Raw genomic sequence first — 19,395 nt, forward strand, 5'->3', positions numbered from 1 at the left:
AAGTTTTATTGTTTTTGCTGATTACGGAGACGTGTAACATTTACAAGCAAGTACTTTTGCACTTTTACTCGAGTAGAAATATAGATAAAATACTTTTAAAGAGTACTTCTACTCATACTCTAGCACAGAAGTGCTTCGTCCACTCTTAGCAAATACAACAAATACAGTATAGGTACAAAAGTAGAGCGGCAGGCAGACGGCCATCAGCTTCTAATTCTCCACACATGCAACACTAAGTTCAGATCAGAACCTCTTTCAAATGTACATGTTTTATTATTTTTGTATTAATTTGTTTACACATTGTCTTTGTATTATACAGGTCATTCTTACAGCTTATGATATAGTAGTAATTACAGAAAGAAACATACTGAGAGCTATGAGTGACATAGCCAACAGATCACCCCAACAAAACAACGGTCAGCCCACAAACATGCACATCCTCAGTCAGACACTCATAAGACACCATGTACACACACCACACATATCTCACTTTCTTTAAACTGTATAATGCATTTAACAAAAAAAAGTGTAAAACATTAATCATAACCCCCTTTCCAACCTTTCGGTGGCTGAAAGCCATTCCCAGTACAGACTACATCACAATGAATATGATGATCATCCTGTTAATCATAATTAGCAAAAAAACAAAAAATAAGACAAAACAAAACAAAAACAAAACAAAACTTTTTTAAAATTCAGGAAGGCAACTAACAAGACAAAGCCAAGCATGTCTGAATTCAGGAAAGTGGACAGATAAAGGCTTTTCAGCAAAAATAACTACGGGTACTGATTAGGAAATTAGCATGAAAGTGCTACAGAACCATGTATATACTGGCCTTAGGAGGAGAAGGATCAAACTAACGTTCAAACCAAATATTGTTCATCTTCACGTTGAACAGAATTATGGCACAATAATACCAGGGTCATAGTTTAAAATAGTTCAAGATCATTAAACAGGTTGTGGAAGATTCACATTCCCATTGTTTAAAAAAATATTACAGCAAGGCCACCTTTATGCAGTCTTCCATGTTTTGCTGACAGATTTCTCTCATATCCCCCATGTGGGCCAGACAAACAATGTCACATTTATTATAGCTGACAAAAAGAAACAATTTAAACAATTAAAGAAAGACAGGAAAACATTCTAGATGCCCTACGTGTAATTCCAAGAGGAAACAAAAACTAGTAGCAGATCATTTGGTAAATGGTAAACAGTGTTCAAGATTGATATGATTGCATACTTTCTGATAAGATGACATGGTAGCGTATTGCACTTGGCTACCTACAGAGAGCTTTACTTGTACCAAAGTGCACAATGAAAATGCTTGCATTGCATGAATGTGAAAATGTGCAACTAACATCTGGAAGCCACTTAAAACATCTCAGATTTTGCTGAGCGGCAGATTTTTTTTCTTCTTCATCATCACTGAATTGATACTCACACAAATACTCACACTTTCACTTGCACACTCACACTTTCACTCTTCCATTTGCACTAGGAAAAAAGTTATTAAGCAACTATCTCAGTCAGTCATTCTTGGCCATCTTCTGTGCGCCATTTTAAGAAGTCTTCTTTTCGTGCGTCTGGTTTGATTTGGTTCCGCATGCCTCCAAGCAGGTTGGAGGTAGCCTCAGAGGCCACTATTAAGGGACGCACCACAGTGGGTGGGATCTGACGCAGAACCCCACCGACTGCCCCAGGAAGACCTTTCTGCTCGTGCCCTCTTGAAGCCACGTCACACAGGGTCTGAGCAGTGTCGATCACTCCCTATAAAATAAAAGAAGATGGCTCTATCAGGTAGGGTTAGTAATGTTATGCTTTAGTAAATTTGTGCATGCATGTGAGGTAATTTTCAAACTGTAGGGGAGGAGGTAAAGGAGGCCACAACAAAATTTACAACTTTGCTTTTTTTTAATTTTGTCAGCTATTAAATCTGCTTAGATCTAAAAAGGATTCAACTGTTTAAAAATGGTAGATGTTGTTAAATATTCAAATTTAATATACAAGCCAATCACAGTTCAAAGACCAGGGGGTGAGACGAGAAGAGGAGTGAGAATGAGAGTGTGGAGGACAGGGGGGTTTGGGGGGCTTGTGGGGCTTAGGTTGGCCAGGTTGGTAGGTACAGTGGCACTTACTATCCACAAAGGGGCCTTAGACAAAACGTTTTTATTCTATTCATCTACTTTTGTCTTTACAATTTAACTTCTATCAAATTATGACAATATCAAAGCAAAAGAAACTGAGCAGAGGGAAAGAAGATATTTATATACATTAAGTAACTGTATTTGTGTCACTTTATTTTGCAACTTACAGCTAATGAGCACTGAAAATATGATATGAAATATAAACAATACCTCTCTGACAGTGTCATAGGCCTTGGCCACACCTTCTCTGAGGTCAGCTGGTTGGGGGGTCCGTCTGGGGCGAGAGGTGGGGCGTCCTTCTGTGATATAACGTGTCAAGGGTGGAGTTGGTGATAGGATGTCATACACTGTTTCTGCTGTGGCCTGCAAAACAAATACGCAAATGTGAAACACTTCCACATTTTTTTTGCACTTGTATGTCATCATAGAACCAAATCTGTTTTACAGATTTGTTGCACAATAAAATGACCATAAAATTACTTTAAATTAGATCAGTCAAATTCCACAGATTAAGTAATCAAATGAATAAAAAAATATTGCACTTACTAATCTGAATACAATTAATACATTTAGTCTACATTTATTATAAAAAATGTAATCTAAAGAATTGTTTGTCATTTTAGTTATAGGTACTTCACTGAAGAGATCTCGAGCCAGAAAACAAGACAGTTTTGAAAGCTAATTTAGAGTACAAAAAAAAAAAGCAAAGAACAAAATGAACAGTTGTGTGTGTGTACCTGTATGGCCTGCACCAGTCTGTTGCTAAGCTCTAGAGCAGCAGAGGCTGTCGAAGTGCCGAAGGATGCTGCCCCCCTCTGTAAGCCACGGATAATGCGCCCGTCTCTCCTGTACTGCTCAATAGGCATCCAGAACAGGTCCCGCACCCCATGGACTACAGTCAGAAAAGAAAAGCAAGCAGAACTTAAGCAAATATACAAACATAAATCAGGATTTTATGGATTTATTCGCTTTGTTAAACACTGATTAAATAAATACAGTAAATAAGTGAAAAATGACTTTTGCTAGGGAGCTCCTATTGGCAATCAAATCAAGTCAAAATTTATTTATACAGTGCTTTTTACAATAGGGGTTATCACAAAGCAGCTTTATAGAGATATAGAGATATAGAGATAGATAGATAGATAGATAGATAGATAGATAGATAGATAGAGTTTCTGGGCAATGACCTCGGAATGAGAGAAGTTGCAGAAATATATGGCTGATTTTGATTAATTAAGCTGTATTATAATGCATACTCACAGAGCTGAACTACAGAGTGCATCGGACCTACACCTCCCAGAATGCCTGGCAATTGATTCTTCCTGATGTCAGTCAGCCACTCGTTCACAGCATACTGAATGACTTTATCAACACCCAGCAATCTAACAGAAGAAGACAAATGTGAATGTCACTTACTGCAATATAATCAGGCAGGCCTTGGCATACTATTGTGAAAAATGAAAGGAAAAGTGAGAAGTACTAGGTATAATGGAGAGAAGTGTCCTATAGGAAAGAGGACAGAGATGGTGGATGTGAATGAGAGGGAGCTATTCACCCATGTCTACAGCACAGCCTCTTCAGCTTCAGCTCTGAGCAGTTCAGCTGGGCCAGGCCGATCAGAATCCCTGCAAATGTTCCCTATAAAACAGTATGACATCGGTGGGTAAACACAAGGCAGTCTGCAAGCCACCAGCAATTGACCATTTTTCTTGTTTCAGTTGTGTACTCCAGTATATTGTACTTTACAGCATACGGTACTATCTATGGATCAAGTTTGGCTAACACTGATTTCAAATCATTTGCAACTGACCACTAAACATGACAAGTACTTTTGATCCTCTAATGTGCTGGAGTACAAAAACTGTATAACTGTGACTTTTGGGCTGCACTGTAACAGATATATATATAGCTCTGAGCATATATATATATATGCTTCTGAGGCACAGGAAAGAAGTGTTATTAAGCATAGAGAGACATCTGTGTCCTTTCTTAATGTGCTATGAATACAAACAAATCAATGCTTGCAACAAAACATTCACTTCTGCATTAATTAAAGAGTTCTTTAACCCAAAAATAACTTGTATCATTTAGCATATCTCCTGAACCCCCACCTGTTCAATGGCCACATGCTTCCCGTGGTAGTCAAGCCAGATAGGAACTTCTGAGGTGAAACGGAATTCTCTGATAGGAAACAAAAAGAGAAAAGGCTTATAGACCTTGATGGAAACATTACATACTGACAAATCAGATTTGTAAATGTTACTGTAAATCCAGTTTACCGGAAATAGATTGGCTGGTCAGAAGACGAGGAGGAGCCAGCAGAAGAAGAGCTCTGCTCACTATAGGTTGTCTCCACAGAGGCAGTGAGGTCAGGGCCTAATCCAGAGCCAGGTTCCGCCTCCTCTGACTGCTTTTGTGTAGTGTCTGCCTTCACTATAAAATAAAGAAGGGAAGATGTATAAGAATATCTCAAATATTTAAGCATCAATCCTCTCCTAAATGCTGGCTCAGACTTCTAGGCTTACCCTCAGCTGCTGGGTCAACAGGCAGATAGGGGTTAACTCCAGCTGCCAAGTTACTGAAGAAGTCCTTCAGGAAGAAAAGTGCATCCTGGGGAATAAGAAAACAATTATAGTAAACAGTCGCAGTGCTTACCCACCACACTGGGAAAAAGTTTCAAGTTTTGGCTACCTTGACACTGGGGCAGTGTTACTGGTGTGTGAATATGAACATTTTAAAGTGTGGCACAACACTGTTTCAAGAATCTCTACCACAGAACAGCTGGGTCTCCTAAACAACTTTCTACAAAACAACTTCTTACAAAGCTCTATTCCATCTTGGATATAAATACCACCAGTCTATCAAATCTATGCTAACATTCGTAGTGATTCCATCGAATGGCAGAGGCCAGTGAAGCAATTCTGCTTCACTCATGCTGCTTACCTGGTCTATGTTGAGTCGGAGGGGCAGCAAGCTAACTCTCAGGCAACATTCTGGTCCTCCCAGGCCAGACTCAGGAAGTACTTGCAGAGCCTTCACTGTCAACTACAGCACACATACACAACTATGTTAAACACACCATGATAGAATACTATTAATATATCCCCTCTGCATGCTATTGCTGGTGCACAGGTAAAATTCTTTGACTCGGACTGTCCAGATGTCGGTGCAAGTTCCATACTGCATATATTATTCCTACCTTCTTCTTCTCCCTCAACACCCAACTATGTCTGATTAAGCTTTCTACACTCTTTGAAGTGGGATAAAAAGAATTACGCACTCCACACCAGTACAGAGAGTGTGCTCGTCTTCTTTGCTCACCATGTTGGAGTGGGCTCTGCGAGGCATGCTCTCGCTGGTGTACAAGTAGAGGAACTTGTTGATCTGGGAGGAGGCCAGTCTGTCGCGCACCTCCAGCTCCTGCACGATGAACACCTGCCGGGAGAGAGGCTGTTCCCCCACACCTGCCCCTTCTACATCCTGCCCTGGGACAGCAGGAGGCACCACAACTGGGTATGACTCGTGCTGGAAACTGACCTGGAATGACAAGTAGGAGTTTCAGACCACATACAACAAAATGCTGAAACTACTGTTGTAAATATTAGTAAATATCTTTGGACCACTATCATACTCAACCTTAGTCAGCTGTATCTCCATGAGCAGTGAGTGTTGTCTGCCACTGCCTCCCACCCAACGCCATGAGTTCTGCGGCCTGGAGGAGCCTGCTGAGCGGGAGGGAGAACTACGGGCTCCTGGAGGAGCTGAACGGCCTCTGTAGAATGTACAGAGGACTTATCAGCGGTATCACAAAAAGGGGTACACACATCAAAGAAATTTTAGTTGTAGTCCTGGAGACCTCCAGGAGAGTGTTCTACAGGCCCACCATACCTGATTTACCTCATTAGCTAATAATTGAGCCTCTCATCAGCTAAATCTGGAGAGTTAGAGAAAAACTCAAAACTGGCAGGAAAAAGGGCACAGACCGAGAGTAGGAAGTACTGCCATAATAATCTTCACTTCTTCATGTAAGCCTAAGGTCATCTGACCTTTTTTTAACAAACAGGCAAACCAGCAATATCATTGTGGAACTGTATGTGCAAATTTGCACATGCTAGTCAGTTATATACACTTCCTTACCTGTGGCTGTGCTGCGTGTGAGCAGATGTGGGTTTGCCCCCAAAGTCTCTGCCTCCAAAGAGGTGCCAGACGATGGAGACCTCTCTGAGCACTACTCTGCTCTGGGGCACAGGGAAGCGGGAGGGGGCCCGCAACAGGTCAGAACTGCCCCGAGGACGAGAGAAGTAGCCATCACGCACTTTTATAGGGCCTTGACACAACACTGTCACCACTGGCTCTCCGTCTTTGGGCTGTGAAGGAGAGAGAGAAAAAATACAGTAAAATGCTCATGATTTAAAAAAAAACAAAAAAAAAAAAAAAAAAACTTACCGGAATGCCCATGCCTGGAGCCTCTAAGATACAGAAGTCATCGTTGTCAGTGGAGCCTTCGGAACCCTCTTCTGACATCATATCTGCATGAACCTCAGTGGCTGTGACCACTAGTCGATCAAGCTCTGACTCCTCCCCTTCTAGCACAGAAGAGCGTGACTTGGGGGCCTCTCCTGGGAATAAGTACACTGACACAGGGGAGCCTCGCTTTACTGAGGAAGGAGAACCTGCCAATCAAACACAAGGGGTGGAGAAAATCAGCGAACAGTAAGTGATCATGCTTAGCATTCAACAAAACAGTAGTCCATTTGCTAAGTGTGGTGTGCCTACTGAAAGTACACCCAGCTCATTGTCTGATAAAAATTCTGTAATAGTATGGTATCCTAACAATTAGACTATTATTATTATTTATTAGACTACCATGATTTGGTTGGTAAAATGTACATAAAATAAATATAAAGCTAGGCTACTGACAAACTCACTGATTTGGTCACAAAAGATGACAATCAAAATCTTACCAGTGTCTTGATCCTCTTCATGTATGGTTCTTTCTGTGTCAATCAAGGCATCAGTAAGATCACATTGGTTAATCTCTGCAGTCTCTGCTGGTGGGCAGGGTGGTAAAGATGCAGCAGTTTCTGAGGGCTGCAGAAAACCAACATCTTCACATAAGATTCCTGATCCTCAATTAACCCATGCCAAACACCAAAAGCCAATAGGTTTTAACCTTTAGTTTAAAATAAATAAATGAAAAACCTTAGGGGCAGATTCTTACCGGAAGTTTCTGTCCAGCAATTTCAGTAGGGGAGGCATGCCGTGGGGGTGGGTGCAGGTCGCCCTGGGAAACCAGGTACTGTAGCATGTTCACCAGAGCAGCACAGGAGTCTGCACACGTACGCACGTGAACCACATTATTTGAGCAGCGCAGCTCAAACAAAGGCTGTGTCTGAACATGGGAAAGTGATGTCAAACATTCAAACTTTGAACACTACACTGAAACATAAATGTAACACTGAGGCACGAAAAAAGCATCATTAGGCTCACCAATTTGCCAGTGTCATTGCCTTTCCATGTAGTAATGGCCAGCTCCAAAAGGTCAATGTCTAATACACAAACGTAGTCTAGAGAAAAGGAAAAAAATATCAGTAACAGAAAAATTATCATTTGGTGAGACGTATACAATATACAAGCACTGTACCTCGTCTCAAATCCACTGTCTCGCTCTCACATTTATCAGTGAGGTACAACGCAGAGTCATCCAGGATGAACCTAAGAAGGGTTTCAAAGTCAGCAGCTTCCACCAATAGAACATATCTTAGCATGACCATTTTCCAACAAAATATGTTTAGTACCTGAGGTGGAAAGTGGCTGTATCCACAATAATATTACTGGACAAGGAAAAGGATTCTGCTGTAAACAACACACGCAATGGAAGATACAGGGGCCTGAAAACAGAGGAAATAATAAAAGATTACAACTATGGATACCCTTGCACACTATTACTATTCACTTTAACTGCTTCATCATTTCTAAAAATGTAGGTCACTCTGGGGGATATTGTGGCGATTAGTAATGAAAAGAGAACTAATTTTACATGACACTTTTTCTGGACTTTGAGCTCCTCTAACTTTTTACCTGTAGTCAACTGCACAAGTTGCCAGGTGTGTATGTAAGACTGTGATGATGGCAGGAGGGGTGTATCCTAAAATATCATCATCGATGACATCCAGAAAATCAACCAACTAAAGACAGAAGAAACAGCCAGAGGATGTCAATGTTCAATCACTGGATGTAAACCAAAAACTCCTGCTGATATCTATGCATTCCTTACATCATTTAATTAGAGATACCTGCTCATGCCAACTGTGATTGGTCAATGCCATGTGATGTCGTAAAGTAGCACCCTGGAGTCGAAGGGCAACCAGGAATTCCTGAAGAAAAAAAATGTGTTGAGCAAAATCAAATTTCAATATAGAATACAATTATAGATGCAATAGATTGAAAATACATAGAAACCTTGACATTGCGTTGGAGGTCTAGTGTGATTTTGATGGCAGTCGACAGCATCTGACCACCTGTCTCTCTGCCACCTACGCTGCTGACCCCCACCTCTGTGGGATATATCGTAGGGTCCAGATTGTTTGGGGGAATGAACCTGGGCATTTCCAATCGTACAGGAATAGGGGAATCAGGTACCTCCGCTACAGAAAGAATCAAAGGAATTTTGAGAGTTTTGGATCTGGATCGTATCTTATTATAGATAATAGACATGTAAAATGTGAATGACAATTGTTATCCATGCAATAGATAAGCTACCGTCAGAACAATTTTTAGAAACAACAGTACTTTTGACGTCTTACCTTTATGATACAGCTCAACTTTTTTGCTCTCTATCGTCAAGAAGTTCAGATTAGGATTATTCTGATGTTGTGTAACACTGAAAATCTTTCCACCTTCAAAGTCTAGCAACATTTCCCCATGGCACTGTTCCACTCTTCGTCCTGTCTCATTCTTTGAGAGCAGAAAAAACAGGATATGAGACAAGCCCACCATTTGACTTTTAATTTAAGGCCAGCATTTGCATCTATGTTCATTTGCTCACCTTGGTGTCCACCATGGCCTGGATGCGGCCCTTGCCTATCAGTACAGTTAAACAGAGTAGACTGAGGGCATGGTTAAGTTCAGACTCTAGTTGCCTCTTTTTCCCTGGATCACTGGCTGAAGAGAACTGAGGCTCCTCCTCTTCTGAGTCAGATTCTACTATAAAAAATGAACTCCATGAATTCAACATTTAAAGATCACAGACAAGTGCCATCAGGTTTTAAATATAAACTGACCAAGTCTAAAGGCAGATTTGCAGAGCTGAAACTCATCATCCTCAGATCTGTGCTGCTGTGAGGGGCTGTGAAAGCTTTTTGGGGGGGAGGGTGGTGAAAGAGGGGGCTCCCACATCAATAAATCATTATTGATCCTGAAGAATGAAGAGACAGAAAAAGGTGAAATCATGGAAAAAAAATAAAAACATGGGAATGAGCTTAAAACAGAAAAAGCGGTCACTGTCATACTGGCACTGATAACACTGACAGATTAAAAACAACTGAGGATACATGTGCAGAAGGTTAAGCTATCACGCTGATAGACTGAAGGTCAGAGATTGAAAAAATAAATGAAGTCACATATTTTTTTATGTAATGAAATGAAACACTGAGCAGGATTAGCTTACCTATTGTATATACTTTGGAAGGCCTCTTTGCTGGGAAGGAGAATGTAGGCGACAGGCAGTGTGATATCCACCACATACTGACACTGAGCCACACACTGAGACTGGAATTCCTTCATCTCTTCCGGATCTGCCGGGATCACCATCTAACAGAGTCAAAATAAGAAAGACAGGGAGTGAGAAAACTGTGAGGGTAGAGCGACAGATGGGAATTCGAAGCAGATGTGAAAAAGATATAAGTGTAAGAATAACATGACAAGATCAGAGGGACTAAAAGATGAGGGCAAGAGACTGAATATAAAAGCGAGAATAGTGAGAAAAAAGAAAGCAATCTACCTCCTCTGTCTCAAACATGGTGCGGTTGGAGGAGAAGGGGGAGCTGTTCTTCTCTCTCAGCTCACAGGGATTTTCCATAGACACAGAGCCAAGCCCAGAATCTCTGTTCAGCCCCACACCTACAACTCCTCTACTGTCCGTACCTGCTTCTCCACTCACACGTACAACAATCCTGCAGAGAGAGAGAGAGAGAGAGAGAGAGAGAAAGAAAGAAAGAGAGACAATTAGAATTTAGAATTGTTTGTTTCAATATCTACTGCAAAATATTAAGTTAAGTTTAAGTTTTAAATTTAGCGTATATACAGTCAGAGCCCACACACAAACACACACCTAGGTGTGCCATCTGGGTTCTGCGAGTCTGTGCTTTTTTGGACACGGATACAAGGGAAAGAGCCTCCCTCCCAGCCCTCATAAAGTCCTAAAAAAAGAGAGAGAAAAAAATAACAAACAAAAAATATGAACAAAGGATGCTCTTTATCATTGCAGGTCCATGCAAACAATATACGCTATATTTCTGTCCAAATGTAAACCACAATAGGGACAGCTACACATATCTAAATAATTTCAGCATAAAACATTCAAAGCTACACCATGTCAGACTTTTTTAAATTAAAAGAAGTAGCATTACTGAGTCAGAAGAAAAAAAAGAAAAAAAGAAAAAAAACAAAACCACGAAAATATGGTGTCCATGCACTACTGCAAGTTACCCTGTAATGCCTGTGAAAGGTGCTGGGTCAGATTTTGTGGCAATATTTCAGACCACATTATCTTAACATTCTCTTTTCTTTAAGTTCTCTTCGAATACTCTTTCAACGTGCATGCAAACATCTGATTTATCCACTTGGGGAAGGGGTTCAAAGCACAAACAACGTTACAAAGTTATGTTTTCACCAGCAACGTCCCCAAAATAGTGTAGCTTTAAGATCACATTTATGTGGTTTTCCAATAAAAAGCAACCTTTTAGTCCAAGACAAATAGCTAAAAATGTGTATGATTGAGTTTGCCCCACTCACCATGCATGTCACTGAAACTGGCCTCAAGCAACTGTATGAGCTTGGCACTGGGAGTGGAAGGCGTCTCTTGGATGTCTGGGCCCTGCTGAGAATTCAGCTCCAAGTTGGACAACTCCAGGCTCAGGATTTCCTTACGCACTGCCCGCTCGCTAATGGGTCTTCTCTGGTCTAAGGGTCGAAGGTCAGGGATGGGGAAGCGGAGCCTCAGCATGGCGTGGGGGGAGAGGAGAGTAAGAGATGAGTGCACCTCTAGTGACTGAGTCTGTGGAAACATAGGGGGAGGATAAGTAGAGGACAAAAGATGGAGATGTAATAGTTGAAAAGTACTGAGATCATTTACAAACACAACAATGACTAGCATGTATGTAGTTCTGAAAGCATATTATCACAGTCATACCAAAACCTCCTAACTTTTGATGGCCTTTAAATGGTGTGAAGATTTCATGATGAACACACCAACAGGAACGGTCGAAATTGCTTAGAATAACATCTTGTTACATTCCATTCCATTAAAAGTTTGGAATGTTGGCATTTTGGAGATACAAGGTTTTGTTCTGACAGCAACAATATGTAACTTAACCAGTGTGTTAGCATATACCAGGACCTGTATATGTGCTGGTTTTGATGGTTGGCTGGGACAGTGGCTCAAGGCCTGTATGATGCTGTCCAGTCTGCCCAGTGTGTCAAGGTCTACCTCAGTGGTGAGCTCACCCAGCTCTATACGCACAGAGCTGTCCCTGCGCACCACGCGTTGCTTTAGTCCACTCTGCAGATCAGCAGCAAAACAAAACAAAAAAACAAAAAAATCAATGTCAAAACAAAATAAAAAAAACAAACAAATGCAAGACAAGATTCAAGTAACTTCTAATGAGTGGTGGCAAATCTTATGCTAGGGTTAAATGATGCATGATTAACTTGGATCTATATGCACAGTTAAGCAAAGCTGTGGAGAATGGGCTTGGACAGGTTGATACGGATTTGTGGTTAAATATGCAATAGCATACGGGGGAATAATTAACGATAGACAAGTGTAATCACTATGTAAATTAAATGAGTTGGAGCACCTTGCGCTGGTGTTTCTCTGTCAGACTGTAGTGTAGTTGTGCACAGGGTCTGGCAGTGGCTCCCACAGTAAAGAGACCAGCAGTCTGGAACTGCAACAGCTGAAGAGACACACATGTAAACACAGAAACAGTGTCACATGGCAGCAAGTTTTCCAGCAGTGATTCAAGCTTATTAATTAATAACCTACATAATAACTTGGGTAATACGGCATCTAAGGTAAAAGAGAATAACTGTTGCAAAGATGAATTAGGATTATTAGTTTATCACTAATCAACCCAGGACTAGTAAAATAATAAATGTGAAATGAATAGAAGGTAGAGGTGACAAAAGCCGGTTTATGGCTCTTGGTAAAGGTGAATGAAGACTTGCGTAAAAGTCACCCAGATAATTAAATTGTCTTGTAGTAGATCAACTGGACTTCTAAAGGCTGCTGCTGATACAGTACCTCAATGTACTGGGGGTTGCCTGGCTCCCACAAACACTCCAGCAGTTCCAGCCTGCTGAAGGAGAGGTCAGACATCACAGAACAGGTGTGCCGTCCAGAGCTACGCATCTCACATGCCACCTGTACTGCTGCCCCTGTCAGCCTGGAGACCAGAGCACAGTGTCAAAACTGAAGTAAAACTGTGCTGAAAAATACTGCATGTTCTAATATGGAGTGTACACCATACTCTGTCCTTCTTGTATTGTTTATCTCATGCTTATGCTGGGTTTAAAATTAATCTGAATAGCAACACAGCTGTGTGCCATATATGAGCTGTGAGAGTTTCTGCATGTATAAACACCCTGGATCAGAATGTACAGCAGACAGAACATTCCTTCAGAGCTGCCTCATGGATTTAAAAAATTACGTTGAGAATTTACATTCAAAGAGAGAGGAAAATGTTTGTGTGTGAGAGAAAAGAGGGAGAAAGTACCTGAGGTGAGAATGAGGACAAGCTTTAGCAAAGTTGCCTCTCAAGCTCTGAAAATTTCTCTCGCTGAACATGCTGTCTTTGAAGAAGGCCAGCTCGTGAAAGAACACCTGGGACACCTCAGCCAGTGAAGACTGGCCATCAGGACCCAGGGGTGGTTCTTGCTCCAGTAGAGTCAGAGTGACTCCTCCCAGGGAAAGACGAAACAAGGAATCAGGCTTCATGGATTCTGCCTGGCCGCCATGGGATGAGCGCCCTATTATAACAGAGTGAAAGAACAGAGGTTTTCAGAAATTCCATATAAATTAGTACTAGGTGCAAGATAAGTAAATTTGAGTGTATGTGTGTTGTTAAGGAAGGAGCGGAACGTACGTGGAGGCCTGCTACATTGAGGCAAGCTGGATAAGGTACCTGGTACAGGATAACGTCTGGGGCAGTTGAGCATTCCCTGATTAAAAAAAAGAACAATAGCAAACTAAAGATCATAATCACAGCACAAAGATATAAACACAGCAGAAATGCGAAAAAATACAGACAGTAAGGGTCGGTGATATGACCAAAATATAACAATACTTGAAGACATTTTAAGTAGAAAGCACAAACAAAGACCATTAAATTACTGGCAAAAAAACAGGTTAAAACCAAAATGGGAATTTTTTTAATCGACTTACGACTTTTTTTATGCAGCTTATGCATTTACTATACATTGGTTGGTTATAAGCTCTCTATAATTGGTTTAAACCTTGGGCCTTTTAATGATAGATGCAGCTGTTCAGTGCTCTACATGAATTGATTATATCCATTATATACTAATTTGTCACCATAACAATAATATTTTTACATTACATAATAATATAATCTATTGCTCCCCCTAAAAGACACACACAGAGAGCTGACCTGTGGAGACAGAGGGTGTGTTTGAGCCAGGCTGCTTTGGCTGTGTATTGAAGACTCCATGTCACTGTCTGAGAGCTCACTTCCTGAGCGTGCTGACATCACACTGCTCGTCATATATCCAGGCCCCATAGAATAAAACATTTCTGAGACAGAAAACACATGTAGGACAGACGTAAATGAAGTTGTTAGGGAAAAAAGTTATACCTTTTACGACTAAAGACGTAAAATATACACAGTAACCTCACCTCCATTCTCCAGGCCAGAGACATAAGGATCTGCATCCAGCTCCAAATCTCTGTCTGCCATATCTGTACTGAGTTGTTTACTGAGGTCTTCCTCTATCAACCTCAGATCATCTGTTCCCAGAGGCCTACTATGACCACCAATGCCTGCACCACCCCGAGTATTACCGCTACCTTCTGAGAGAGGGAGAGAAAAAGAATGTGTCAGTGAGAGAGTGCAAGAAAGCAAGTGAGGGCGAGAATAGAGATAATAACGGACGGCCAAATAATACAGTTAATAATTAGAGATGCATTGAAATTTCAGCCACCAAAACATTCACCCAAATGAAAACAAAAAAGTAAACATGACTACAATGAAGTTTCAAAATCTAAAACTTAGCAAATAAGTTGAAAATGAGAAGTGATTAAAAAAATTTATAATGAGCCATTTATAATGACTGTTCATCCCGAGAATGATGAGAGGGTATGACAAGAGGGTACAATGCTCAAGATCTTCTCCATTACAGGTCTGCATCTCGTTCATTTCACAGAATACAACAAAACAAGAGAAGCAGAAAGGAAAGTCCCTGTGAGCACAGCTACATAATGTGTGGCCACAGGTTTTGCAATGACGAAACACTTCACAAACGACAGTGCCAAAGAACAAAGTATTAAAAAAAAAAATAACACACACACACAACCTCTCTATGTTGCCAAAGATGTTGGATTTTGTAGATACATTCTGTAATAATTTTAATGCTTATTTTAGGTAAACAGCTATATTTATCATCAGCTCAGTTTTGTCCTCTGAAGGGAGATTTTATCAATAAGAATTGTATTTTCTTTATTACGTTGTAGTTTTTATGTTTAGCATGTTCAGTCGATAAAACAGTAAATAATAATAATAATAATAATAATAATAATAATAAAAACAGTACTAAAACCTTTTTAGTTTTTCACATTTTGCGCATTTTGGTTTCGGCTTCGGCCAGGAAGTTTTGCTTCGGTGCATCACTATTAATAATGGTGAGTGTTTAGAGCTCTGAAAGGCATGTTACCTGTCTCGATGCAAAGGGCAGTCAGAAGGTCGGTCAAGTGAATAATCTGACTGGGGGACAGCAACAGGTGCAGACAGCCCACCTTTCCATCGAGTTCCAGCTGAAAGAGTTGAAGAGTAAATTCAAAGGATCAACGCTAGAGTAATCTCAATTCTCAGAAAGCTACCAAAAAACACATATACACATATACACACACACAAAAAACACAAAGCAGCACATTTTCTTATTTTCTACTCAGTAAAGACTACACACATTGGTTCTTGATGTCACACATGCATGAGTCAGACCACAAACCTTGGGCCCTGGTAGCATGTCGTTCTGTTTGATTTTGACAGTGGTCTCCATGAAGCCAGAGCAGCTTCCAATGAGCAGAGGCTCAGGAGCCAGCCGTAATGGCTGAGGAGCAGAGTTTTTCTCTTCCTCATCATCATCAACATCATCTTCACTGCCTCGGGTGTGTTCAGGAACGAGCAGTCCCTAAATAACGAGAAGATTACAAGAACTTAGATTATTATACCAGATAACAATATTAAAATGTTTGTATTATAAAGTGAACTACTGAGAAAATACAACTCTGCCAACATGATGGGAATGGCAGATAATTTCAGTTAGTCATATTTTCTTGTATTACCCTGAACGTAGCATTAGCATTAGAGCTTTGACTTTATTTGAGGTTTCATGTGCAATCTGTTGGCACCAACTGTTTAATCTTCCATTGTCAAACACAGATTCACTTTCACTTTGTACTTTCAGTTAACCACGTATACCAACTGGCTGCTAAATCCTCAAGTTGTAAATGGCTCTCACCTGTGGTTCTCCGAGAGTCTCATAGAGCAGCTTTACAGAGTTTAGTTGGAGGATCTTGTGCAAGAAGGCTGGGGGCTGGTGGATATCTACAGGCACTGTCTGATTCGAGTCTCTCACAGCCTCATCACAGTAATCCAGCCTACAGTATGAGCCACAACCACCAGGAGCAGAATACAGAATACAATAATGTACATAGTATGTTAGTTACAGCCAGCTATTTTGTTTTTGTGATAATTTTTTTTTCTTTTCTGTTGATCAAGCAGCTCTTCGTCACAATAACCCAAAATCAGAGGAGATCAAAAACAACCCCCCTTCCCTCCCCACCCCCTTATTCGGTACATACATTTCTAACTGTTCATTAAATAAATAAGAATAATGAGATAAAAAATGATAAAAAAAAAAAAAGATATTGCATCATATCATTTGTTCTAATCTTTCCATTACATCAACTCAAATCTGTCTCAGTGTCTCAAGAGTAGGTGTTTTAGCCTTGTTACCTCTAGCTGTGGTCAATTCTAACATAACTGTGTTATGTGGTTGAAATAGCCAATGTTGTACACTTAGATTATGTGGCGGAAGCCACCTCTGCTTTTTTTGCCCATGTTAAACCAGCAAGGCATATCTTCCTTTTTTTCCCTGTTAAGTTTAAATTGGAGTCATCGTTAAGCAATAATAGAGCTGGATTCACAGGAATTTCTTGCCCAAGCACAGCAGACATAATGGTAGTATTTTATCCAGAAGTCATGTACACAAAGTTCCCATTTGCTGTTGTGGGCAATGGTTACAGTAAGGATTTACTATGTGACAGCCATCTTCAGACCTGCAAAGCCATTTACAGTGTATGTTTGTTTCGGGGCATTTTTTACTCCGGTCTTGTCTACAGTAAGTAAAACAAATACTCAAGGGGATTCAGGTAAGGTGACTGAGCCAGTCAAGAACAATCCAGTTTCTAGACCTGAAACATGTCTTAGTTGTTTCACTAGTACGCACAGGTCATGGTAATACTAATAAGTGAAGCATCATCAAGTGATGCTTGAGGTATGTGGCTGGATCAAATGGTAATGATTACCACTGCTTGAATCAACTATACCAGCAATTCAATTTCTCAACTTTCAATTAACCAGGAAGGAATTCTACAGACAAAGCATAACATTAATCTAACAAAAACATAACACAGGACATATGTAAGATAAACGTTTAAATTATATGAATTATTTACAAATTTATATATGAATTTTTGAATTATTTAAAGGGACTTAGGTTAAAAAGACTTAATTTTCTTATAAATTCGGTTTACACTAAGTGTGCATTACCCAAAACTCTCACCAGTTATGTATTATGTATAACAACAAGAGTGCTATTAATCATCTCTAACCACAGCAAATTATGTATTTTTTTATGTTGCTACTTGTTTTATTTTGCCATTATTTTATTATGGTTATATTATTTGTTTCTCAACCTGAAAAATAATTGCATGTGTTCAGTGGCTGTTGACTTTTGTATTGACAAAAAGTAGTTCATGGTTAGACAGATCTAACCCACATACCAGATGATGGATGTGTGGCTATTCGGTGATAAACGGAAATTAAGGAAGAGGAGACAAACAGTTTTTGATATTTGACATTCTTACCGTGTTATTCGCATCTCTAAGGCGACCCCAGTCTCAGAATCAAGGGGTTGATGTTCAATTCTCACTATAGTGTCCAAGAAAGTGACTTTTATCCGTCTGAGAACTGTACAGTTCAGAAAGAGAGCACCTCATTAGACTGTTTAATGGCCAAACTGAGAACTGACAGTCAAACTTACCACAACATATATTTTACAGTTACTCCATTTGTCACCATGTCAGGCCAAAAGGACTCCATTTGCTGATACGCACCTGTTTCAATGGTCTGTGCAAACATTTCCAGCCCCTCCAGAGGAGCAGGTGGATCTTCAGATGCCTCAGGTGGGTCCTTCAGACACTCCTGGGCCAGCTGCATGCTGGAGGTCATACATGATGACCAGCCCTGGGAGTCCCAGCTCCCACCTACAATAATACATTGCATGTCATATGATCTGTACATGATTCACTGTACAGAGTAAACCACAATCAATAACTGGTCACAGGGTTTAGTAGATGCAATCCACTCACTGGTTCTGTACTTGGGTCTGCATGTTATCTGTAGCCCGGTGACTTCAAGTGTGCAGTGGTCAGTGACAAGCGCTGCCCATGGTATTGTTACTGCTATACTCTGCACAAAACCTTCAACTATCTCCAGGGGGGCCCCTAGCGACTCCAGCAGCTCGTTCACCGCCTGTGAGAAGACGGATAGCAGAGATAAAGAACGACAACAGCTCACAGAGATATAAAGTAAGAGGCTATTTAAGAGTTTTTTGCTTGAGGATAACTTAAACACATTTCCAAACGCACTAAGTTACTAAAATCCCTTGTAATGAGAACATCTGAGGGCTGACAATGTCTTGGCCACTGGGGACATAGATGTCCAGGCCCAACTCCAGTTAATGAATAGGGATATCTAAACAGCCACCACAGAAAAAGATGGTTTCTCTTATAGACACTCCAAGATTTTGCACACTGACACGGTTGTTCTCAGCTTTCCCAGAAATTGCGAAACACTTCTAAGATGTGTCTCATGGTTACTTTAGAGGAGACTGGCCTGCACAACGTGGTGAACAAACTAGCCAGGTTAACTTACCCACACGTCGAGGTTGATTTCTTTAATGAATCCACTGCCATTGTACAAATCCAAACTCAGCTGTTCCAAACTCAAACGCTCCTCCAAGAAGTGACCGAGGTAATGCTGTAAAAGGTACCGACAGGCCCGCTTCTTTATTGAGCCCGACCAGGGGAAGAACCACCGAGACATAAGTCCAGAGAGAGAGGGGTGAGGGAGTGAAGAGGTGGCGGAGGAAAACAAGTGAGACAACAATCCTCCGGCAACTGCATAACAATAAACACGAAGTGTTGGCTGGCTGAACGAGGTACAAGCAGAGGGTAGACTGGGGTGGCTAGCTAGCTAGGAGACTGGCTAGCGAACTTCCTTTTTCTCTGACACAAAAACGCCGAAATTATTCGAGTCAAGATAAATATTTGTCCCGTGTAGTTTCTTATTTCCTTTAACTAGGTCGCTCCGTAAAGTACGCGGTCCTTCTAATACAATTTATTTCGACTCTGAGCGACAGGTCCTCTTTCGTTTCTCCTTGTTTATTGTTTTCATAGTCAGACTCAAAGAGTGGAGCAGCGTCATTGCGTCACCACAGACGCACGGT

At 40.7% G+C, this 19,395-nt stretch overlaps 1 protein-coding gene across 3 annotated transcripts; it reads right to left on the reverse strand.

The window, feature by feature from the left end:
• Window positions 1-250: 250 nt before the first annotated feature.
• atg2a (autophagy related 2A) lies at window positions 251-19,376 on the reverse strand. 3 transcript variants are annotated; one of them, XM_036568594.1, is made up of 42 exons: window positions 18,822-19,376; window positions 18,257-18,419; window positions 18,002-18,151; window positions 17,753-17,855; window positions 16,123-16,261; window positions 15,610-15,792; window positions 15,316-15,415; window positions 14,282-14,452; window positions 14,037-14,179; window positions 13,512-13,587; window positions 13,143-13,395; window positions 12,671-12,812; window positions 12,225-12,323; window positions 11,765-11,926; window positions 11,161-11,422; window positions 10,478-10,565; window positions 10,148-10,319; window positions 9,815-9,957; window positions 9,429-9,562; window positions 9,194-9,351; window positions 8,952-9,102; window positions 8,608-8,792; window positions 8,442-8,522; window positions 8,227-8,333; window positions 7,944-8,036; window positions 7,790-7,860; window positions 7,636-7,712; window positions 7,367-7,537; window positions 7,110-7,236; window positions 6,592-6,818; window positions 6,283-6,512; window positions 5,782-5,917; window positions 5,467-5,682; window positions 5,089-5,190; window positions 4,671-4,755; window positions 4,425-4,578; window positions 4,257-4,326; window positions 3,701-3,783; window positions 3,406-3,527; window positions 2,883-3,037; window positions 2,356-2,508; window positions 251-1,768 (listed from the first exon to the last, which is right to left on the reverse strand). In XM_036568594.1, the coding sequence occupies exons 1-42, from the start codon at window positions 18,990-18,992 to the stop codon at window positions 1,532-1,534; spliced, it is 6,045 nt and encodes a 2,014-aa protein (XP_036424487.1). In that variant the 5' UTR covers window positions 18,993-19,376; the 3' UTR covers window positions 251-1,531. The 3 variants fall into 3 exon arrangements, with proteins under 3 accessions (XP_036424487.1, XP_036424486.1, XP_036424485.1); XM_036568593.1 differs by having other exon boundaries at window positions 9,194-9,348; window positions 14,282-14,455; XM_036568592.1 differs by having other exon boundaries at window positions 14,282-14,455.
• Window positions 19,377-19,395: the final 19 nt, after the last annotated feature.

This window comes from Colossoma macropomum, unplaced genomic scaffold (genome assembly GCF_904425465.1).
Source record: "Colossoma macropomum unplaced genomic scaffold, Colossoma_macropomum, whole genome shotgun sequence".
Taxonomy (NCBI): domain Eukaryota; kingdom Metazoa; phylum Chordata; class Actinopteri; order Characiformes; family Serrasalmidae; genus Colossoma; species Colossoma macropomum.